At 53.4% G+C, this 23,870-nt stretch overlaps 1 protein-coding gene across 6 annotated transcripts in view; it reads right to left on the minus strand.

Annotated features, from left to right (window-relative positions):
* RGS3 (regulator of G protein signaling 3) overlaps nucleotides 1–23,457 on the minus strand; it is a 91,345-nt gene extending 67,888 nt beyond the window's left edge. Inside the window, exons 1-8 of one of the 6 annotated variants that reach the window (XM_030000726.2) lie at nucleotides 23,334–23,457; nucleotides 18,397–18,546; nucleotides 7,087–7,137; nucleotides 4,758–4,816; nucleotides 3,970–4,064; nucleotides 3,009–3,077; nucleotides 2,135–2,195; nucleotides 68–158 (exon numbers count right to left, since the gene is read on the minus strand). In XM_030000726.2, the coding sequence (XP_029856586.1) occupies nucleotides 68–158; nucleotides 2,135–2,195; nucleotides 3,009–3,077; nucleotides 3,970–4,064; nucleotides 4,758–4,816; nucleotides 7,087–7,137; nucleotides 18,397–18,546; nucleotides 23,334–23,364 (607 nt within the window). In that variant the 5' untranslated portion in view covers nucleotides 23,365–23,457. Of the gene's footprint in view, nucleotides 1–67; nucleotides 159–2,134; nucleotides 2,196–3,008; nucleotides 3,078–3,572; nucleotides 3,717–3,969; nucleotides 4,065–4,757; nucleotides 4,817–4,931; nucleotides 4,952–7,086; nucleotides 7,138–18,396; nucleotides 18,547–23,333 lie in introns of those variants that run through there. The other 5 variants (XM_030000727.2, XM_030000729.2, XM_030000731.2 and 2 more) reach the window with 5 other exon arrangements.
* Between the last annotated feature and the right edge of the window lie 413 nt (nucleotides 23,458–23,870).

A 23,870-nucleotide genomic window follows, 5' to 3' on the forward strand; every position in this document is an offset into this window, starting at 1 on the left:
TCACGAGGTTGACTCCTCTTCCAAACCTTGCCAACACTCCCTGGGACATCCCAGTGGGGAGACATACCTCTGCTCTGCTTCAGCCACTGTGTGGCCACCTTCAGGTGCTTGGTCCTGCCCAGGTCCTCCCCGAGGAGATAGTACCAGCCACTGATCTCCTGGGTGGGAGGAAAGAAGCTATCAATGCAGGAGCAGATACTCACCCCCATTTAACTCAGTCTGGTTGCCCATAGCCCTAGAGGGGTCCCATTGCAGGAGCTGCCCCAGGCCAGTACACAGAGGCCACCCAGACTTGCTTGCACACAGAGGCGCAGCCCGGAGTCCTTTTCTTAGGATACAGAAAGTTAAAATTCCATCCCACCTGCAAGGAGGGACCAAGCATCACTGAAGTAACAAGCTTCTAGTTTTTTAGAGGGAGACAATGTGCAGAAAAACAGCCAGTCTCCAGTAAAACTGTCCATATCGTGTTTGCAGCAGCCAGTAGTCTTGCAGGGAGAACACAGCTCCAGCCTTATCACCAGAGGAGGATGCCCAAACCAGCCCTCAGCAGTGCTGGGTGCTCCACAGTTGGGCTCCCTTTGCCCCTGTCCCATACCCATGTGCCCAGGGCAGCCAAGAGGACAGAGCTGACCTTGGCAATCCCTCGCCTCTCTTCCAGGAAGCTGCTGCTGGCTCCCATTGCTCCCTGGGCAGCTGGCAGAAGCTGGAGGGACCAACCATCCTGGACCAAGCCCAGGAGTCAGCTGGGGTTGCAGGAACCATGCAGAGGCCAGAGAAAGGGGCCCATTTTAAAATGTTTTAAATGTTTTAAATCCACAATGAGGCAACTGAGGAAGGGGGGGGATATACAGCAGCATCATGCGGCACCCAGGTGACAGGGCCAGCTCATCTCAGGCCCTACTGAGGTCCCAGGAGGACCACATGCCCCCAGCATCCTCCTCCCATCCCTGCAAGAGTAGGATGCTGTGTGTGGGTGCTATACACATGAACGCTCCATCCTCTCTGCACACAATGACACTTTGTGAAATTCACTACCAAAATATGAGAAGGAAGGGACATCTCTGGGGAGGTCAGAGCAGAGGCCCCTCCGGGAGAGCTGCAGTTTAGAGCTGCTCTGCCTAATTATCTTCACTGTTATAAAAAAGCTGCATCTCACTTGTCCAAATTTCAGAGAAGACCATGCTCAAGCTACCTCTTACCCTCTTTCTCAGGCCATTGCCACAAATAGCTCCTTTTTAACCTCTTGCTGGGAAGTAAATTTCCACACCTCACGTGATGTATTAACACTTTCATGAAACGCTTCCAGCTTGCTGAGATACTCTGATGTACCGAGGGCATGACTAGGGCTGTCCAGGGATGAAATCCCTAACCGCTGGCAGCTAGAATGAAACATTTCCGTGTTTTAGTGGGTCAGCAGGAGTCATTTGCAGCAGTAGCCTTGCAGGCTTCTTTAGGAAGGCAAACCCAGCTGAAGTGAAAGCTGTATTACCAAGCAGCAGCCAGGCTGGGGCAGCAGTACTGTGACCAAATCCGCAGCAGTGGGTTCATGGATTCTGGCACAGAGACAGCCTGGCAGCACTGCTGCCTGCAGGAACAGCCCGAGACCTCTGCATTTGCCCTCTGCCCACCACCACCTCAGCTGGTGAAGCCCTGGCTGCTGAGCGCAGGGAATCAGGCAGACTCCTCCTCGAAGGAGTGGGTCCCCACCATCGCACCCACTCAGCCACCACATGTCAGATGCGACACATGCCAGGCTAAGTGAGGCTGGCCCCATCTCCCGTCCCCCAGGCAGCCTTGCTGTGAGCAGGGCAGGCAGCACTCACTGGGGCCACCTCTCTGCACCCCCAATTGCTGCTACTCTCTGTGTCCCTGCAGAAGAGAGTGACAATCCCCTGTCCTAGGATCCCTCCTCCAACAGCCTCCACGTCCCTGCCTCCAGCAATCACACCAACATCAGTTTCACAGTGGCCATCCATACTGCGAATGGGACCAGGGAACTCCCTGGGCACCTTCAGAGCATCTTTGTCCCACAGTGGGAGAAGCCTGCTCCTGCCCCAAGGGCACACTACATCCACCCACCGACCTGAGAGAGTCAGGCCCCAGTCCCACGCGCTGCGCTCCAGTATGGAGGTACCTTGTCCAGGGTCAGGAGGGACTTCACACCAAAGCTCATGCAGCCAATCAGTTTGCTCTGTCTGCAGGAGAGCCAGAGACTGTCAGCATACGCTTATTGAAAACTCCCCAGGGACAAGCTCCCCACATGCACCCCTTTGCAGGGACCCCACAAACATCCCTGCCCATGCCAGGAGCCAGGCAGTGCCCAAGACCATGCCTCCCTCTCCATGCTTTGAGCAAGCATGGCATAACCACACGCCTCAGCTGCAGCAGGGGCAAAGAGAAGCTGGGCTGAAGCATCCTGGTCACCTCCAGCCTACCTGATGCTGGCAGGAGCTTGGCCAAGGAGTCAGATGCCACTTGCCTGAGCAGGCAGCACAGCCTGTGCGGTGCCAGACCCCTTGCTGCTGGGCTTTCCTCCTCACTGCACTGCCCCCAGAGGTAGGGAAGGTCCCCAGTCCAGGGCCAGGCTCCAGCCCCACTTGGCTTTAGCCAGCAGTGCAGGCGTGAGTAGCTGCAGGAGTTTTAAATGCTGGTCCAGCTGATTGCTACCATGCAGCAGCAATGCCAACAAGAGAGCAGCAAGGGCAGGATTTCTTCTCCGCCAGCCTGCACACAGCATGGTGCTCATCAGCACGGGCTGCCTATGAGAATGACCCCGGCCAGGGCATCCGGCCAGCAGGTTCCAGCCCCGCTGCTCAGCTCCCCCCACTTCACCAACCCACAGCCTTCATGCAGGGCAGCCCTGATGTCAGGGCCAGCCCTTGGGTCCCGGGGCACTGGAGAAGCTCACGTGAGGTGGCCAGAGCAGATGACAGGTTCTCTGCCATGCCAGCCACATTTGAAAGAAACTGTGGCTTTGAAAGAAAAATGGCAGGCTGGCAGCCCCTTACCTGGAATTTCTCTCTCGGTTCCAGACTGTGACCAGGAGACGTTTCTGCTCATGCTCCTCTTGCACCAGGCTGTAACAAGCAGAGGGACAGCCCGTGAGCACCGACCTTCCCCAGGACTGCTCGGCAAGGGCTGCCCTCGCAGCCGGGGACCCCTCACCCTCCTCAGAGCCAGGTCTTCTTCTCCATTCTCTGCACAGAGCACTGCAGCATCACCCCAAACGGTAACCTCCTCAAACGAGCCACTGTTGCACTAATTCATTTGTCCCTGACAGACAATTGCAAAAGGACGTGACCTCTCCTGGGCAGGCACTGGGGACACCGCTCAGGTGGTTTAAGGGGAAAAATAATCTTGCAGAAAGACACATATCCAACAACAAAGGGTAAATGCAAGGAACAAGCCACATTTCATGCTCTGAAACAACCATCCTGTGCCAGATTAAATCCTGCATGGGGACAGAGGTCTGACAGACTGGTTAGCTAGCAATGACAAGCTCTACTGAAACACAAGCCATACAGACCCTTTCCCATGCAGAGACATGCTGTAGCTATAGGAAATCCTTTTACCTTCCTCATTCATACCAATGCCCATACTACTGCAGGCATAAGGTCTAGGAAATGGAGTGTGTTTGCCCAATTCCTGCCCAGCAAGAAAGTCCAACCGTGCGGGAGTGCCACTGCTATGCTGTGTGCTGACAGCTTTGTGAGCCTCCGCAGAGCTCTGCCCAAAAGTTCAAGGCATTTCAGCTATAAAAAACAGCAGAATAATGTCTGTCACTCCTCATCTCAGCAGTAGACCTGCTCATGCATGACATGTTTATTATAGATCATAATGCAAAAGCAAACATGGGGTCTTGGCTTTGAGGGTGTACCCCGGGACAGCAGCCACGTGGGTCCCCCACTGCTCAGTGTGAACACAGTGCTGATGGATGGGTCAGAACTACCTCTGCCCTGTCATACTCACAAAAGAAAGTGCTCATGGAAGACAGGATTTTTGCTGTCTGGCACAGTCTTCGTCTTTTGCCTGCATTTCCAGTCAGCATCTGGCACGATCGACATCTTTACAGAGGAAAACAAGCAGCATGTTAGCACTCTCAAAGCAAGCACTGGCACACAGCTGCCAGCTCTGCTGTTGCAGTGGCAGGTGACCAGCACAGCCACTTTTATGGATGGCTAAGCCTCAAAGATCCAGCTGAGCCTGCGCTAATGGGTGGTTTAGATCACTTTACACTATGCATGTCAAATTGTGTTACAAAATTCCTCGGGGCAGGGGAGGGAAGGAAAAAGCAGAAAAATTGAGGACTGATGTACACAAATGTTGCTGGCTGGTCTCTGACTTGCAGCCCCCTTGCAGGGGAGATGCTTCCTGCACTGTGCACACCACAGTGGGAGCAGCCTGCCAAGGTGCCTTCCAGGAGAGCCTGGAGCCACACTGTGCTGGCCAAACACTTATCCCCACCAGTCCTTGGGCACCCAGTGGGATGTTCTTGCAATGAATGGTTGACACAGCCCTTAGCAGGGTCCTGTCCTCTGCTTTTCTGGGTCCAAGCAGACACCATGCCAACAAAACCCATGAGCCCTCCAGTGCCAGGCAAGAGACCAGCCACCTCCCTGCGTGCTGTGGATGCTCGGCCAGAGCAGGACAGAGGAGGAAAGGGAAGGGACAGGCAGCCCAGAGCATGCTTGGAAAGCCACCCCCAAAATCCCAAGAAACCATGAAGCTCCCCCAAGCAAAGCCCCAGGAGAACCCACCTTCACATAGGAGTCGCATGTCCGGTACTCCTTTCCCATCAGACCTTTTGCTTCCATGACTGGAAAGGAAACGAAATGGTCATGCCCCAAAGCAGCAGGGAAGGTATCTTCCTATGCCGCAGTGCTCTACTCCACGTGGTGCTCCCTCCTCGTGGGGCCGAACCCATCTCCTACCTCAACAGGATCCTATGCACACCTCCCCAGCAGCCGGGTCTCACTGGGCACCCAAAAAGAGGGGTTATTGTATGTTTTCTTTAATATACCCATGCTATAAATACAAGTGTCTGTGGGTGAGGTTGGCGGCAGATGCAGTTCAGCATCCGGATAGAAAATTGCATTTCATTTGCCTGACTTCACACAGCTCTGGGCTCCCTGCCCCAAAGCCAAATGTATCATCAAGTTAAATATCAATGGCTGCATCCTGATGGCAGCCCTGCCAGCAGGGACTCAGCATTGCACTGCTGCCGACAGTTGGGAACCCTGTGCTCCCCAGTCGTGCGGCTGGAGGCAATAGTTGTGCAGCAGAGCCTGGGTAGCCCAGGACAGGCTGTCAGAACAAGGCTAAGCTCCCTCCTAACAAGCCCAGCAAGGCAGCAATGACTTTGCCTTTGTCAGAGACAGATACGTGCTCCTAATAAACATGGTCAGCCCAACAGAAACCCCAGTGCACAAGGGGAAAGGGGTTCTGTAAGACCCTCTGGTGTTTCACAAAGCAGTTTGCAAGGTTACTCCAGGACAGGCTGCACCAAGAGCTTCCTCCTCCAGCCATACCTGCTTTGGGTTTAAAGACTTTGGGGTGGAGATTGAAAAAGTAAAAGGGATCACCCCACATCACCCAGCCTTCTCCGGCCCACATTGAGTACCCTGAGCATCCAGCATGTGCAGAGGGATGTCGGGTCCCAGACCTTGAGCTTCCTTTGCCTCTTTGCTGGACCATTTCCCTCTTCCCAGACCCCTTTTGGCTGCATCAGAATGAGACAGTGACTCGCGCCCAGCTCACACTGGGGCTGTTCCAGATGGAGGGATTTGGAGTAAAGCCTGTGCCAGACCCTCAGAACCACAGAGAGCTTGAAGGGAGAGGAAAAAAAAAAACCCACCACCACATTTTCCTGCTGTTGTTTCTTTACAAAGCTTTCCTGCACAGCCAGAAAAGGGCAGCAAGCTCTCGTGGCTGCTGAGTGGAAAAGAACAGGGGTGGCACGTGGCTCAACTGGTCCCCACAGCCTCACCAGGCTCAGGCAATCCTCTGCCCCCATTTCATTACAACCAGGCAGGGGTGGGGCTGGGCTGTAAGGTGGGATGTTGCTCAAGAGGAAGTCTTTTCTATCCCTCTCGCCCTACTGCACAGGTCTCTGGGATGGGGGTGCTTTCTCCCCCAAAGGGTAGCCACCCCCAAGAGCTCTGGGAGTCCAGGGCCTTGTTTTCCTTTCACCCTACAGAGCCCAAATCCTGCTCTTTTCACAGGGAGGGAATTTTTACTCTGACCATTTCAAACTCCTGACTTTTTTCCTTGATTCTTTAACCATTTACTTATCATGAAGCCCTGATGAGCCCCTGGTAGAAAGAGCTCTGTGCCAGGAGACCGGGACACACACACCCTTCACTGCAGAAGCAATCTTAAGGGGCCTCCCAAGTGCCTCCAGACAGGTTTTTCCTAAAGAAGAGTTAGTTTTGACATCCTCATTGGCCTTTCTAATGAACACCATTAAAGCTGCAGTGGCACAGTTCCCTGGGACCTGCCTCGTGGCTGCGATGGAGACAGTTTCCCAGATGATGCATTGCTCTCCTGCACTGGTACCCAGCAGCAGTGGTCAAGTCTGAGTCCCCAGAGAAAGAAAAGCATCTCTTGTCCCCAGTGGGACATGCCATGGCTTAAGGGACAGCAACCCCAGCCTGGAACAGGTGAAATACTTTTGTTGAAGAAATATTGCTGGTGTTAAAAAAAAGGCAGCATTTGGAGGTAATGGAACCATTTGGAAATTGTGGCAAATCTGGCAAACAGTTTTGACCAATGTAAAAGAAATTTCAGAGGAGATAAAGCATTTCAGATTTTCTTTTTCAAATTATATTTGCCTTTTTTCTCTTCACAGGGAGTTAAAGAAAAAAAATCTATACAAGTGGACACAAAACACACCGTGGTCACCCGGAAGTTCTGGTTTGGCCTTTAAATCAAAGAGCTCCCAGTCATATTGCTCTACCACAGAGTTGTTCCCGACAGTTGCCACAAATCTCCAAAGAGCTTGAAGAAAAGGCATAGAAGTGCTGTCCCCATCACTAGCCCATGATAGCTCTGGGGCCACCTCGCCATACACTCCAGAGAGATACTCACTGTGCAGCACCAGGATCCGGCCTTGCACCTCGATGGACAGCTTCAGCTGGCCTAGAGGAAAGGAGAGGAGAGAGTGAAGGAGGCAGGGATCGCCCAGCACCCCTGGCACTTGGCAGCACAGGGACCCCGTGGCTCTGAGGCTTGCATGGGGCCAAACCCATCCTGCTTCCCCATCCCTGGGCACGGGGGCATTGCTCAGGGAGCCAGGGAAAAGAGGTGGGAGGAAACATCTGCTACCAAGAAAGTCACAGAATCATAGAATCGTTTAGGTTGGAAAAGACCTTTAAGATCACCAAGTCCAACTGTTAACCCAACACTGCCACGTCCACCACTAAACCATGGCCCTAAGCACCACATCTACACGTCTTTTAAACACCTCCAGGGAGGGTGACTCAACCACTTCCCTGGGCAGCCTGTTCCAATGCTTGGCAGCCCTTTCAATGAAGGAATTTTTCCTCATATCCAATCTAAACCTCCCCTGGTGCAACTTGAGGACATTTCCTCTTGTCCTATCGCTTGTTACTTGGGAGAAGAGACTGACCCCCACCTTGCTACAACCTCCTTTCAGGTAGTTGTAGAGAGCAATAAGGTCTCCCCTCAGCCTCCTTTTCTCTAGACTAAACAACCCCAGTTCCCTCAGCTGCTTCTCATAAGATTTGTTCTCTAGACCCTTCACCAGCTTCATTGCCCTTTTTTGGACATGCTCCAGCACCGCAATGCCTTTGTTGTAGTCTTTCAGTATTTGAGGTGCAGCCTCACCAGTGCCGAGTATGGGGGGCAATCACTGCCCTAGTCCTGCTGGCCACACAATTTCTGATATAAGCCAGGATGCTATTGGCCTTCTTGGCCACCTGGGCACACTGCTGGCTCATCTTCAGCTGGCTGTTGACCAACACTCCCAGGTCATTTTCCACCGGGCAGCTTTGCAGCCACTCTTCCCCAAGCCTATAGCATTGCATGGGGTTGTCGTAACCCAAGTGCAGGACCCGGCACTGAGCATTTTTGAACTTCATACAGTTGGCCTTGGCCCATCGATCCAGCCTGTCCAGATCCCTCTGTAGAGCCTTCTTACCCTCCAGCAGATCAACACTCCTGCCCAACTTGGTGTCGTCTGCAAACTTACTGAGGATGCACTTGATCCCCTCGTCCAGACTATTGATAAAGATATTAAACAGAACTGGCCCCAATACAGAGCCCTGGGGAACACCACTTGTGACTGGCCGCCAACTGGATTTAATTCCATTCACCACCACTCTGGGCTTGACCATCCAGCCAGTGTTTCACCCAGCAAAGAGTACACCCATCCAAGCCATGAGCAGCCAGTTTCTCCAGGTGAATGCTGTAGGAAACAGTGTCAAAGTCTTTATTAAAGTCTAGGTAGACAATATCCACAGCCTATCCCTCATGGGGAAAGATGGGTGTTGAAATATGGGGGCTTCATTCTGCTTCCCGTCCCTGTCTTCCAGCTCAGGGGGCTGGGTAACCTGAGGACAACGGGTCTTACTATTAAAGACTGAAGCAAAGAAGGCATTAAGTACCTCAGCCTTTTCCTCATCCTTTGTCACTATGTTGCCCCCACACCCAAGAAAGGATGGAGATTCTCCTTAGCCCTCCTTTTATTGCTGATGTATTTATAGAAACAGTTTTTATTGTCTTTTACGGCAGTAGCCAGATTAAGTCCTAGCTGGGCTTTGGCCCTTCTAATTTTCTCCCTGCATAACCTCACAATGTCCTTGTAGTCCTCCTGAGTTGCCTGCCCCTTCTTCCAAAAGTCATAAACTCTCCTTTTTTTCCTGAGTTCCAGCCAAAGCTCTCTGTTCACCCAGGCCGGTCTTCTTCCCCGCTGGCTCATCTTTCAGCACATGGGGACAGCCTGCTCCTGCGCCTTTGAGATTTCCTTCTTGAAGAATGTCCAGCCTTCCTGGACTCCTTTACCCTTCAGAACTGCCTCCCAAGGGACTCTGGCAACCAGTCTCCTAAACAGGCTAAAGTCCACCCTCTGGAAGTCCAAGGTGGCAGTTCTGCTGAACCCCCTCCTTACTTCTCTGAGAATCAAATACTCTATCTTTTCACGATTGCTGTGCCCAAGACAGCCTACAACCATCTCATCACCCACAAGTCCTGGTCTGTTCACAAACAACAGGTCCAGTCAGGCACCATCCCTAGTTGGTTCTCTCACCAGCTGTGTCAGGAAGTTCTCTTCCACACACTCCAGGAACCTCCTAGACTGTTTCCTCTCCACTGTATTGTATTTCCAACAGACATCTGGGAAGTTGAAGTCCCCCACGAGAAAAAGGGCTAGCGATTGTGAGACTTCTCCCAGCTGCTTATAAAATATTTCATCTGCCTCTTCATCCTGGTTGGGTGGTCTATAACAGTCCCACCATGATATCTGCCTTGTTGGCCTTCCCCTGATTCTTACCCATAAACACTCAACCCTACCGTCACCATCATTAAGCTCTAGACAATCAAAACACTCCCTAACATACAGGGCTAGCCCACCACCTCTCCTTCCTTGCCTATCCCTTCTGAAGAGATTATAGCCATCCATGGCAGCACACTCCAGTTGTGTGAGTCATCCCATCATGTTTCTGTGATGGCAACTATGCCATAGTTTTCCTGCTGCACAATGGCTTCCAGCTCCTCCTGTTTGTTGCCCATGCATGCATGCCCCATGTCTTACAGCTCCAGGTGCAAAAACATTCCAGGAAAACCTGAATACTGCTTTCTTAGCACACAGTAGACTGATGGCAGGAGGCAGGAGTCCATGCAGAGGGGAAGTGGGAGCACCAGGATGAAGCAGTCGCTGTGGGATGAATTAGCCCCTGTTTAACAGAGGGATGCAGCGTGCTCAAATCCTCCCCCCAGCCCAGATTCAACTTCCCCTTTGCCTCTCCCCCGAGTTTCTGTGTGGGCAAGGGGCTGTCACCCCTGCAGAAGGTGACAGTGGGCCAAGCTGCAGACAGCCTGGATGAACACCAAGGATAACCGGTGCCTTTGGTGGCAGGAACATGCCGGCACAGGGTCAGCCAAGGCTGGCCCCACTGGGGGAGCCTGGGTGTATTGGGTTGGTGTGGCAAGGTTTTGGCAGTGGGGGGGTTACAGGGGTGGCTTCTGTGAGAAGCTGCTGGAAGCTTTCCCTGTGTCCGACAGAGCCAATGCCAGCCAGCTCTAAGACGGACTCGCCACTGGCCAAGGCTGAGCCAATCAGCAATAGTGGTAGCGCCTCTGTGATAACATATTTAAGAAGGAAAAAAAAGTTGCAGGGCACACAGAAACAGCAGCCGGAGAGAGGTGTGAGAACATGTAAGAGAAACAACCCTGCAGACACCAAGGTCAGTGAAGAAGGAGGGGGAGGAGATGCTCCAGGTGCTGGAGCAGAGATTCCCCTGCAGCCCATGGGGAAGACCATGGTGAGGCAGGTTGTCCCCCTGCTTCCCATGGAGGTCCACAGTGGAGCAGATATCCACCTGCAGCCCATGGAGGACCCCACACCGGAGCAGGTGGGTGCCCGAAGGAGGCTGTGACCCCGTGGGAAGTCCATGCTGGAGCAGGTTCCTGGCAGGACCTGCGGATCTGTGGAGAGAGGAGCCCACGGAGCAGGTTTTCTGGCAGGACTTGTGACCCCGTGGGGGACCCACGCTGGAGCAGTGTGCTCCTGAAGGACTGCACGCCGTGGAAGGGACCCATGCTGGAGCAGTTTGTGAAGAACTGCAGCCTGTGGGAAGGACCCACATTAGAGAAGTTTGTGGAGGACTGTTTCCCATGGGAGGGACACCACGCTGGAGCAGGGGAAGAGTGTGATGAGTCCTGCCCCTGAGGAGGATGAAGTGGCAGAAATAACGTGTGATGAACTGACCATAAACCCCATTCCCCGTCCCCCTGCGCCGCTGGGTGGGGTAGGTAGAGAATCCAGGAGTGAAGTTGTGCCTGGGAAGAGGGAGGGGTGGAGGGAAGGTGTTTTGAGATTTGGTTTTATTTCTCATTACCCTACTCTGGTTGATTGGTAATAAGTTGAGTTAATTTTCCCCAAGTTCAGTCTGTTTTGCCTGAAACGGTAATTGGTGAGTGATCTCTCCTGTCCTTATCTCGGCCCACGAGCCCTTTGTTATATTTTCTCTCCCCTGTCCAGCTGAGGCAGGGGGGGCAGTGATAGAACAGCTTTAGTGGCACCTGGCGTCCACCCAGGGTCAACCCGGCACTAATGCGCTTTCATCCATCCGCTGCTGCAGGACCTTGCTCCATGCACACCTCCTCCCTGCTTGCTCTACTCCATGCCTCATCTGTCCAGGGTGGCTTTGGGGAAAACATGAAAGCCTTAAAAACCCCGTCGCTGACTGTCACGTCCAGCAACAGTTATCACCGGCACTATCAAGCAGAGAAGATGCAGCGACAAGGACTAATGCAGCACTGCTTGCAGCACAAACCCAGCCCCCAGAAACTGAAGCAGGGCAAGAGCACCCACACTGCAGCCTCCTGCATTTCCTGGGGATCCCAGACAGTATGGGCTGGTGAGCAGACAGGTAATCTCCTAAAACCAGGAGTCAATACTTGCTTTAATCTAGGATTAAACAAGAATGGTTTCAGTCATGTGTTTTGTCACTGAACAATTGTCAGGTGGCCAATGACGCCAGGAACAGCCAACCCCCAGGGAAGAGCAATGCACCACCATCCTGTAATCTCTCTGCTGCAGAGCCCAGGGCAGGCTCAGACCAAGTGGGACCCCTGGCTCCCAGTAACGCAGCACCTCCAGGGAAGTGCCTGGCTCCCTGCACGACAGCACTGAGAGCTTTTGATTGAGGAGGTGGTGGTAGGGGAGAGCCTTAAGGAGCTACATGAAAGAAACATGACTTTGGAGCAGGTCTGGATGGAAATCCCCCTTGCTCCCAATGCACTGGCTTACCCACAGCCATCCACCAGGGTGGGAAGGGGGGCCTGCCTCTGCCTGGGGTGCCCAGCTGCCAGCCCTGCCAAGCCTTGCAGGGGACCTGCTGCCCACCATCATCATGAGAAGAGCAAGGAGCACAGTCAACAGATCAAAGGCAGTATGGTTCCAACAGTCATTAACAGGCCAAAAGAGCAGATCTTAATGGGAGCACAAGGGCATCCATTTCTGCCCCTCAACAGGGCAGAGAATAACATAGAAGAGAAAGAGAGCTCAAAGTGCCAAGATCTGGTGCCTGGAGCAAATGACAGGATCTTTCTTGGAGCAGGAGATTGTTCTGACTTGTTCAGGAGGACCCAGGACCTAACCCACTCCTTAAGGAGACGACTTCCCACATGGATTAGCGCAGCACAGCAGCAAGAGCTCACCGTGGGACTCAGCAGTCCCTCATGGGTGCTACAGAGCCTGCCTGTACAAGATGGCTGCCCAGTGGGCAACATTTCTATCCATCAGTGCCTTTTAAGCTACCTAAGGTGAGAGAGGAAGGGAGGAACTCAGAGCAGAGAGAGGAGGTGGGAGGGATGGAGCCAGGGAAGTGTCAGACCAGGGTTCCACATGGAGCAGACCAGAGTAACTCAGCTCAGCCTGAGCATCCTCCCAGGGAATTGCTCTCAGCACGGACTACGCAGGCAGATCAAACCTCTGTGCTTATGAGCTTGTCTACTTGGGACAGGATCAGCTGAAACCCAAGTACAAAGGCCGGGGGCACTCAGGCAGGCCTCTGAATCCAGAGACCCCTCTGTTGAGGCGCAAGGACAAGATGGGAGGGTTATTTCTAAAGAAAGAACGAAGGAAGGAGCATCCCAAACACGCCTTTGGCTGGCGACAGGCAAAGTCACCACTTGTAAACAGTGTCCACAACTGCAGAAGAATACACTGCTCACAGCCCACACAGCATCCACAACTGTAGAAGCCACACTGCTCACAACAGCCACAACACTGTCCACAACACCCCACATGGCATCTACAACTGCAGAAGAATACACTGCTCACAGCCTGCTCTGAAGCAGAGCTGAGAATAAAATCCAGCTCTTGCACAGCTCCAAATCCAACCTGCAGTTCTCACTGCCTTTTGAAATGCCTGTGCCAGATCCTTGAGCTGCCACCTCTTATCTGGAGCTGCAATTTGTGATTTTCAGCACTACCTGGACCTGTCTGCCAGCAACTGATTCCCAGCATTGAAAACCCAGCCAGTCATAGACCCTGCACAGAAGGCCAGCACCTGGGAGAGCCACACGTGTAAACCCCTGCTGAGCAAGGGCATGGGTCCCAGGGTGGCAGCTCTGCTCTGCCAGCTTACTTACAGCTGTACACTTGCTTTCCCATGCACTAGCGATGCTGTATCAGCCCTAAAATCTATCCACAATACTCAGACTGGCATGAAGACTCAGCTGATGGTATTTGTCAGGGTCTGGGTGAAATGCTGCTGGGGTGCAGAGCAGGCTGCCAGTCCCCGGCTCGCTGACCCCGCTCGGGCACAGAGGGCTCTGCCCCTCTGAACACCTTGCCAAGAGGCTTCCCTGGGAGCTGCCGCCTGCCAGCCTGGATAGGATGTGCAGATTTTAAGGGTGATGCAGAGTCTGAAATCTGTGTAATTGTTCTGGACCAACCCAAAACTAAACATTTCCCAATGCTCCTGAAGAATCAAAAGATTGAAAGCATCATTAGGACAATGCTTCATTTAGTCCAAAGCAAAATACCCCATTTTCACTTGTTTTCCAGCTTAGAAAACACAATAAACAAAATAAACTTGTAAGCATCATTTACAGACATCTAAACATCTTTCAGATTAAAACCCAACATTTCATTTTGCAAAAGATGCACCCAAGGGCTTAGGCTTGCTGGGGTGGGGATATTTTACCGGATTGTTTAACCTGAAACAATTCAGAGAACTCATTCTTCACTCCAAAAAAACAGAAAATTTTCAAGTCTCTCTCCAGCTCACGTGTGTCTCCATGTGTGCATCTGCACGTTTGAGAGCACATGCAGAAATGCATGTCTTTATGTGCATTTATACATGTGCAAGTGAGAGCAAGGTGAGAAAGTAAAGACAGGAGGCAGGTAGGGTAAATCAGGACAGCTCTATTGAAGCTAATACTGATTTACAGCAGTGAGAATATTGTCCCCCAGTTTCATCGTGCCACCCCAGTCTTTTGGACCAAGACTTTAACCCTGCTGCTATCTCCAGATCTCTGACACTGTGGGAACCCTCTCACTGTTCCACTATTAGCATGTAACAACCGTTACAACACTAAAGCAAAATGCCCCCGACTAACCAAGCATGACGACGAGTCAGCCAGTAATGAATGGGCCCTGGGGAGGAGAAAAGAAGCTTTTGTGCTGGGTAATTCGGTGGGGGGGGAAGGAAGCTCTACACCCAGCCCTGTCCTGGGGATGGCTGGGGCTGCTCAGCTCCTGGGGTAGCACATGGGGCCAAGGTTTCTGCACAATAAGGGTTTCTGCACAATGAGGGACTACACCAGCACCAGAGAGAGGAGAGCAGGGAGAATATGGGCAGTTTTGCCTTTTTCAGAAGTACCACAAATTGGCCCCTAGTAGAAAGGATTTGGGAGTATCTGTGGGGAAAGGTCCTCTCCCTCCTGTGAGGAACAGATGACATTTCTCTCTTAATGCACTTGCTCCCAAGCATCTCCAAAGCACATCAAGGGACAAATTGCACACCCAAGCAAGCCCCAGCAAGCCTGTCTGACCCCAAAGGGGTCCCAGCCTGCTCATGCGGGGGAAGCACTCATTGGCTTTGTAGCAATTCCAGTGCTTGTATGGGGCCGGGATCAGAGAGGGAAGCTGCTGTCGGAAAGAGCGGATCCAGCCTGAGCTGGTGGAAGGGATTTGCGGTACCAACATCTGCACTTGGACAGACCAGCTCAGTGGCAGCAGTTGCATTTTCTCAGATGCATGGAGCAGTAACCTTCCTCCAGACCGGGGAGGGCGGAAACACAACCCCTATGAAGGCAAGCTCCTGGCCTGCATTTCCACCTCGCTCCAAGAGCAGAGGGTCAGAGAAACATTATCGTCTGGGTTTGTCTCTTTTGATACATTCCTAACATGAACTAAGGGAAACAGCTTCAGCAGAGAGGCCCTGACACAGCTTGTCCAGGTCACCTGTGTTCAATAAAAGTTAATTAAAAGGAAAATAGGTGCAGAGAAAGGCTAGAGGGAGACAAAAGAGCAGACAGCTCGTCTCAATAGGACCCACATGCAGCTCCTGGGTGCACACCCCATCACAGAGAGCAGGGCTCAGCTGGGCTAGCAGAGCTGCAGCAGAGGGGGTGCCCAGGCCCCATCCATCTGGACCCCACTGGGCCAGGAGAGGCAATTCAAGCTAATGAACAAAGCTGGCACAGGGAGAACAGGGAAAAAATGGGCATGAACAAGCACAAGATGGTAATCAAACAGGTTCCCACCCATGAGAGTAGTTTGCCAGGCTAAGGGAGGGGACACGTGAATGTTGTCCTTTGGGAGCAGACCTAGCAGGCAGGAAAATCTGTTCCTTACTGATGATGTCTGACAAATGGAAAATTTGGGTTTCTGCTCCTTAAACGTTTTTGATTTATTGTAGGAAAAATTGCAGGTTTTGCCCTAGCTGGGACAGTCACAAACCATTGGTGCACACAGCAGGGGGGATTCTTACCAGAGGAAAGCAGTGTCAGATAACTGTGTGGGTGGCAGGTCCCCATGGCCACAAGGCAGAGCACTCTGAGATCACCATCTACAACCTCAGGCCCTGGCACCAGCCCTTTTGAAGACCCTCTCCTTGGTCACGCACATGGAGAGGGTAGTGCTTGCCCTGTCCTGCCACTGCTCTCTTGCTCAGAGCATGCAACGCCACATCTTACCAGCAATGGTCAGCCCATGAAGGGAACTGCGGATGCAGAGTTGATGCTTGGCCTGGACTTGGTTACAGGGCCAAGAGGCACCACAAAACTCACGTTATTTGGCATGTGTAAGTCCTACCCACAAAGACAGGAGGATTTCAGCTTCCAGGCCATCCTCAGCAGTTTGACGCTTACAAGCCAAAAGGGGGAAGAAACAGCATCCCTGGCTGCCCAGGGAAGGGATGCCCTGCTCCACTCACATAACCCTCTTTGCTTCCCTGCAGCCTCTTTAGCAGCACATTGCATGATTGCCTGCCCTGATCACTAAAGCAAGCAGAAGCTTTGAAAGAAAACTGCTGCTTAAAAAGTAGCACCCAGGAAGGGCACCCAGCTTCCCTCTGTGTAAGACAGCTGCTGACAAGCCATCACACACCACAACACAACATTTGCTGCCAAATTCACCTGCTCGCAGGGTGGGTATACAAGGCTCGTAGCCCAGCCACTGCTGGGCCAGCTCCAGCCTGCAGAGCCAAGTCACCACTGCCCATGGACTTCTTCAAGCTCACGCAGAAAAACTGAGGCAGCCACAGAAAGATCCACAAGGAGCAAAGAAGGAATTTGGGGCTCTGCCCTAACAGGGGCCACAGCTCCCACCAGCCCTACACAGCAATTCCAGCGCGTGCTCATCCGGGGGCAAAATGACCTGGGTATTCAGCATCTGGCTGACTGCTGCAGCACGCCTCAGCGGCTGCAGCTTGGTTTCAGGGCACACCCCGGTTCGCCAGCTCAATGGAGCCACATATTATTCCAGCTCAGCGAGGCAGAAGCGAGCAGGCTGCTGCTTAGCGTTAATGCCTTCGGGGAGCAGCTCTCCAGCCCATTCCTACCACGCCAGGCTTTGGCCATGACCTGCTGCGGCTCCCTGTGCCGCACCAGCCAGGGCCTCGGCCACATCCCCCAGGCACCGCATGCACCCCCTGCTCCCTGGAGCTGCAGGCTCAACGCTTACCGAATGTGGTGAGGTAGAAAGAAGCTCCCAGGGGGTCAGTCTGGCGGGTGCAGAGCGAGACTCTGTGGACACTGCCGGGCTCCATGGCAGGACACCTCTAATTAGCCAGTAATTGGAGCCCTCCCTGCCTAGCCCGGGAAAACCAAGCAGCCGTTTAAGCAGGGAGTGACAGGCAGCCGTGCAGCCGGGTTTCCATGGGACACGCGTCCAACCGCTGCACGTTTGAACGGCGTGGCTCCCATTGGCCCCGCAGATTTGAACGGGGACCGCACCTGTCTGAGCAAACAGGCCAGAGCCCCGCGCCGCAGCCACATGCCAGGATGCGGGCAGTGCTCTGCCCTCCCCTGCGGACCCAAGACGCATGCCAGCACCATTCCACGGCCACCCTGCTGATGCGCCAGGAATGAGCTCCTGGGAAAAGGGGAAAACCTTGCAACGTTTCCTCCCCTCTACAGCATGCCAGCCTGCAAGTAATCCCTGTGACTGTTAGTGCCATCGGGTTTGCTAGCACATGCTCAGCTGTTCAGGGAGCTGTCCCACCGGAGCAACACGGGACAGCAGCATTCACAGCGCTTTGGGGAAATTATTGCAGGCAAGGAAAGGGTGCAGGAGAATTGATCTGCAGGGGTGAGCCAAGAACGGGAGGGATGGCAGGGCATGGGTTACCTGCTTGGCTCTCCTATGACAAGGAAAGAGACACGCAGCCCTCCAGGCTCATGGGGTCACTCTGCAAGACTCCAGAGCAGCCCTTTCCATCACCTGGGAGTTGGCGATGTACCCACCAGCTCTGGATGCTGTGCCACAGCTTACCAGGAGGCACCCAGGGCTGAGCACAAGCTCTGGAGAGTGTGGAGGAATGATGGAGATGGTTCCTCTGAAAAAAAAAAAAACCCTCCCCAAAGGCTGGGCTGTCCCAGAACTCTCTGCTTCCCACTGACAAGTCCATGCAGCCCCGCTCCCCACAGTGCAGGGCCCCATGGAGGGCTGATCTCCAGCAGAGTCCCCAGCAGAGTGAACCTGCTCCCACACCACCCCATGCTGCAGGAAATGCCACACTCAGTGAGTTCAGTTCCTCGTGGCACTGCTGTGAGGCTACAGGGTCCACAACAGTGGAGGGGGGGCCTGTGGTGAGCCTGGATCAGCCCCATAGGGGCTTTCTGGGTGAGTGCAGCAGATTCACAGGTCCCACTGCCCTGGGCCCAGGCAGAGGTGGGCAATGAGAGAGCTCAGCCCTCACAAGGTCGGGAGAGACAAGGGTGCAGCCCAGCACAGGCTCTGAGTAGACATGCTGCCAGTGTGGATGGCTGTTGTCAGTGCTGTGCAGGCACCTCCATTTCCCAGCCCACATGCAGCTGAAGTAATACTAAATATATTGACCTTTCTGGGATGGAAAACGACAAGATCTCCTGTAGGGTCCAGAGTGCTGGACATGCACCCCTGCCTCTCCTCGACATGGTTGCCCCTCCATACATTCCTTGCCAGACCTGAGCCTCCGGCCCCTCCATACCCCCATCACTTACCTTTCCCTTTCACTTGTGCATGGCTGATCTTCCTCCTGCTCCCTGACGGTCCCCTCTGCTTCCTCAGGGAGGATTGTCCAGCCCCACATCGCTCCTTTGTCAGGGCTGGCAGACACTCCTGCCCCAGCAACTGGGGACTCTGCCCTGTCCCTGCCAGAGAAAAGAGATGAGAACAGGACACGGCAGGATGGGAAGCTGGGACACAGGGGACATCACAGGCTCCGCAGTACCCTTGGTTTTACCTGCCCCAAGGGTATGTCTCCACCTTGCCCCAGCCTTCCCCAGAATACCACACTGCCAGGTCTCCTGCACTGAGCTTCCCCTGGCCAGCTCTGCACAAACGTGGCACATGCTGGCAGCGTGGCACATCTGTCCCACACCATCACCCCACTGCCCAGCCCTGCCTGTGTTCAGAAAGGAGAGGAGTGATGGTCATTCACTAGATCCAGTGTCACAGCAGAACACAGATGCATGTTCAGAGGGAGTCACCCCCAGCATGTGTCTCAGCTGCAGCCTTGGCTGTGGCCCTTTACATGCCACACACCAAGTGCATTCCAGAGGCTCTGCTCAGCACTGTTATATATTATTTTATTTAAAACAGACGACCAGCCTAGTCAGGTCTTCATTAGTCCACAAGCAGCTCTCCAGGGCACCAGAGACACTGCCCTGCCACTGCTGGGTGTTCAGGACAGTCTTGCAAGGCGCTGGCTCAGATCCAGTTCCCAGCCCACAACCTGCTGATGTTCTCAGGCTCAGAGCAGCAGGGAGGCTCTGCACAAGGAGGAATCAGCTGGTTTCCTTGTGGCCAGCACCCTGCAGATGGCACACCAGCCCCAGTCTGCCCCTCTTTGCGCACAGCCATCAAACCTCCACCCAGGAACCTGCTACAGGATCCCATGCTGATAGAAACAAAATTGCACAGACCCAGAAATGGGAGCCTTGATGGAGAGATATCTCCCAGCCACAGCACAGAGCAGAGGAACCGGCATGGCCCAGTAATTCTTCAGGATCAGAAACATCTGCCCAGGCTTCTTCCGCAGTGATGAGCAGTGCAGGATTAGTGCAGCACAACAGTCTTGTGTTGCCCTTTTGCAGACCCAGTGCAAACACAGCCCGAGCTGCGGAGTCACAGGTTAATTCCCCCACGAGGGCAGTGGGGCAGAGCAGCATCTCTCGTCCCATGATGGAGCCATGCCACACACACACCCCGTCCATAAAAGCAAAAGAGCCTGACCTGTGATTTTGATGCAAGATCAAGCCCTCTGGAGCCAGGATGTGCCACTCAGCCCCATGACGCAGCAGCGTGTACCAGGACGTACGGCACCTAGTGCACACTGCCCAACACCTTCAGGTACCCCAAAACATCCTCCCAGCTCCACCTTCACAGCCCCTAGCCAAAGCATCCTGGCGCAGGGAGGCAGGCAACTTGGAAAGGCTGTTTGCTCGCTAGAAAAGCTGCCTTTTCCCCCAAAGTGTGGCTTATTCTCTGGCAGGGGCACTGGCTTGATTCAGCTGAATTTACACCTGCAAAACTGCCTGAAACTGCAGGAAAAGCAACAGAAGGGACACAGAGCGAGCAAGGGAGGGAAGGAAGGAGGGATACCCTCTGGACAGCCCAATCCATCACTGCCAACAGACACCTATTGTACTGCTGCCATAAATCACAGCCCCTTTGGGCATCTGGGGAGAGACAAATAATGACCTGGCAGTCTCCAAAGGCCTCCAAAGAGCATGGCTCTGTTTGGGCTGCCTGCCCCCTGCAGTGCTCAGCCCCAACCTTGGCAACCTGCAGGGGCCTTGAGAAGGCACCCAGCCAAGCAGCCACTTGCTGTTTTACTTGCCTCCTAAGATATTTAGAGCCTGTGAAGGCCTAGCAGGACTTTCTGCTGGCAGCCCCCACACAAAGCTCCTGCCCTGTGGTAGAAAGGGGCCTGGAGCCTCCTTATCCCTTCTTCATACAGCATGGCAGCAAGGCACAAGCCGGGATGTGAACTGCATGATATGCAGCTCAGTGATCGGTGGAGCAGAAAAGGCCCAGAGCTGAATCCACTTGGGCTGTGAGAATTGCCTTCCTGCTCAGGGAAGCACCCAGATCCATCCCCATGGACGCTGCGTTGCTGGAGCCTCCTGCACCCAGGGGACTGCAGAGCCCAGGGGAAGAGGCACCAGGCACAACCATGGGTGAGAGCTGTTGACACAGCTGAGCAGCCCTCCTGCTGCTCAGCCTTTCAGCAGCGATGCCTAGGAGCCCAGTGGGCTCCAGCTCTGCCCCCCATCACCTCCGACAGTCTCCAGCCGCAGGGATCCAGAGTTCAGGGTGGGGTAAAGAGGGGGCCCCTAACAAAGACGTGATTCATTCTTTAATTGCTGCTGGTTTGTTTAGCACCGTAGCTGTCTTTGCTGCCTAATCAAAATGCAGAGGATGCACAGGCAGTGCAGGATATTTCAACAAGTAGAAACACCCTGTGGGAGAGGCAGAGCCAGAGCACCAGAAGCTCCCACAACCTCTGGTTTCTCAGCAGCCCCAACACATCTGCCTTTTCTCACAATACTGCTGGATTTGAGTACAGGGGGAAGAGGGATCCCCATTTCCCAGCAAGGCTGACAATGTCAGAGGTGTAGGAGGCGAGCAGATGGAGCCTGATGACACTGGTCCAGACCCTGCAAGCCTGGGCCACCAACTAAACTCTTTTGGCTGCCTGGTGGCATCATAGCTCCCAGTGCTACCCTGCAGCCTCCAGAGCTCCAGAATCCTTCAGGACCCAGTAACCCATGGGCAGCTGGGGAAGCAAGTGCTGTTGGCTCCTGCCTCTCCAACCGGCACTCAAAGCAGCAAGCTCAGGGCAGGGTCTGGTGGAGCATGGTGGACACAGGAGGGGGAAGGCTGCTCTAGCTCTTGGGGCTCTGTGATAAAAGCATCTCTGCCCATAACAAGTACCTCGTTTCCCACATCTGGCACAGCTGCTTTGTGTGAGGATTAATGCAGTCCACAAAACCCAGAAACACAAGCAGGGGAACACGCAGCCCCAAAGAGGGAAGTGGGTCCTTTGCCAGCAGCCAGGAGTACATCTGTGCACCACAGGCAGGCTCTCCAGTGAAGAGACGACCTGGCCAAGCATGCAGCCTATGCCAAGACATCCTGCAGTTCCCTGTCTCAGCTGCCCAAGGAAATATTTGCACCCCGGCATTTGGAAACACATCCCCATGGCCTGCTCTGTGCTCTCCTTGTAGACACAGGTACAGCCAGTGGAGCAGGTCTGGCCTTCCCCAGCAGTGAAGCCTTCAGCTCCAGCAGAGCTCACCAACATCAGAGCTCATCCAAATTGTAACCAGCTGAAACTGGAGGTGTCACATGCTCTATAACATCCCAGCCACATCTGCTGACATGCAAGAGAACTCTGGACACAGAGCATCCTCACCTTCATCTCCTGTCCTCACAGGCAGCACTGGCAACGAACCTGGGAGAGGAACTGAGTCACATGTATTTATATTACAGAAATTACAAGAGGGAGGGTCTGGGGACCCCTCACCATCCCAGCCCTGGGGTCTGCAGAGAAACCTCACAGAGGCTCAAAACCCCTCTCTTACGGCTGTGTCTAACAGCAAGATTGCAGATGAAGGTCCCCAGAAGAGAGGCCCTGGACTGCCTGGGGTCACAGTCTGTGCTGCTGTCACCTCCTGGACAGGAGGGTTGAAGAAGGACCCTGCCACTGTCCCCAACATCCATCTATCCCTCACCACATCCCCCAGAAGCCCTGTTGATGCCCGAGCAGCACAGACACGGGTAAATGGTGTCAAAGAGTGTCCTGGACAATCAGGAACCAGCACACAGGTGGGATGGGCACTGCTCAGGGATACAGGGTAATTTCTAAGGCACTTCAAAATGTTCCCTCCTTCAGGCTTATCAAAAACTCTTCCCCTCATTTGTTCAGCTAAATCCATTTGTTGACATTCCCAGTGATCTCCATCTGCCACCCATCAAAATTAAAGCTTTATCCCAGCAAATTTACTTGCCCCTGAAAAAAAAATACAATCTGGGATTGCATGTTTCAGTGCGCAGCATCCCCAGCTATCAATGACCAGCACAGCACATCTCAACCCACAGGACATGCAACACCAAGTAGTCCTACTGAGGGAAGAAGCAAACAATCCACTCTGCGGTCCCAGGTATCCTGAACCTCTGTTAATGCAAGCAGAGTGTGCACCAGCCCAGCCTTGCCGTGTCCTTGTCTCCTTCACCGCACATCCCCATGACAGCATCTAGACTACGGCTTGTGGTGTTCCTCTCTGACACTGCCAAGCCTACAGCTCTCCCCAGCACATGCAGCAAGTGGTGAGAGGTGTTTTACATGCCACCCTGTCTCCTAGGAGCTCCCCAGGCTCACAAAAAGCCTCCCCTCTCCATGTCTTTATTGCAAAATGCTTTTAAGAGGCAAAAGGAAAGACAAACAGGACAGTAACAAAATGCACTCTCTCTATCTAAAGCAGGCAGTCTCACAGGTTTGGGTAAAAGAATCCCATGAGATAGGATTTTTCCAAATAAATTTTAAAAAAAAAAGTGAAAGTAAAGAAGAGTCTCTGTGGGACTCCAGGACTCCAAGGCCGTGGGAGTCCCCCACACCCTCCTCCTAGAGGGCTTGAGGCTCACTGTCTGCAAAAATCACTGCTAACTCTCAAACCCAGCAGATTCAAGTCTGCTCCATCCTGCAGTGCAAACCACTAACAGAGAGCCCCAAGATCAAATGTGATCCCACAAGGAGCTGGGTATCTCCAACACCCCACAAAGGGCATGTAGGAGATAAAGTCCCTCATCTCCTACAAGTGCCAGGATCTGGTTCAGTGGTGATAACCAGGCACCTGCATAGTCATAATCCATCCTGCACCCAGGAGACAGAGCAGCACTGCAAACTAAGCAGAGAAATCATCTGAGCACTCACGTGTGAGCCCTGGCTCTCCCAGCTGCTCCATAACTCCCACACGGGATGGTTACTCTCTCCAGCAAAGTCCAAGCACCAGTGTCCTGCGCTGTGATTTAGCTGCCACAAGCCTTTGACCTTGGCACCACTGTAAAGGAGGGGGGAAAAAAAAAACAGTATGTAAATGTCCCAAGGGAGCAGAGCTCCAGTACTAGGAAGTTACAAATTAAATTGCATGCCAGGAAGAGATGGTGGCGGTGGCGCGTGCAACGGCCCCTGTCTCTACTGGCTCCCAACAGCGAGGTACCAAATCTTTCTAACTTCCCTCTTAACATTCAAACCCCTGGGGACTGACCTTAACCTGCATTTCTATTCGAGTCTCCAGCAAACTGCACATTCAGCTGGTTGGCCTGGGAGTTAATGACTTTCTTTTAAAATTTAACACAGTTCTCCATCACAAATTTGTTTGCCAGCACTAGGATCTGCCTTTGGCTGGATATTCAAATCCAAACGCATGCTTAGACAGTTATTCCAAGCAAAAGGGTAACATACGCACAA

The sequence above is a fragment of the Aquila chrysaetos genome, chromosome 24 (genome assembly GCF_900496995.4).
Source record: "Aquila chrysaetos chrysaetos chromosome 24, bAquChr1.4, whole genome shotgun sequence".
Taxonomy (NCBI): Eukaryota; Metazoa; Chordata; class Aves; order Accipitriformes; family Accipitridae; genus Aquila; species Aquila chrysaetos.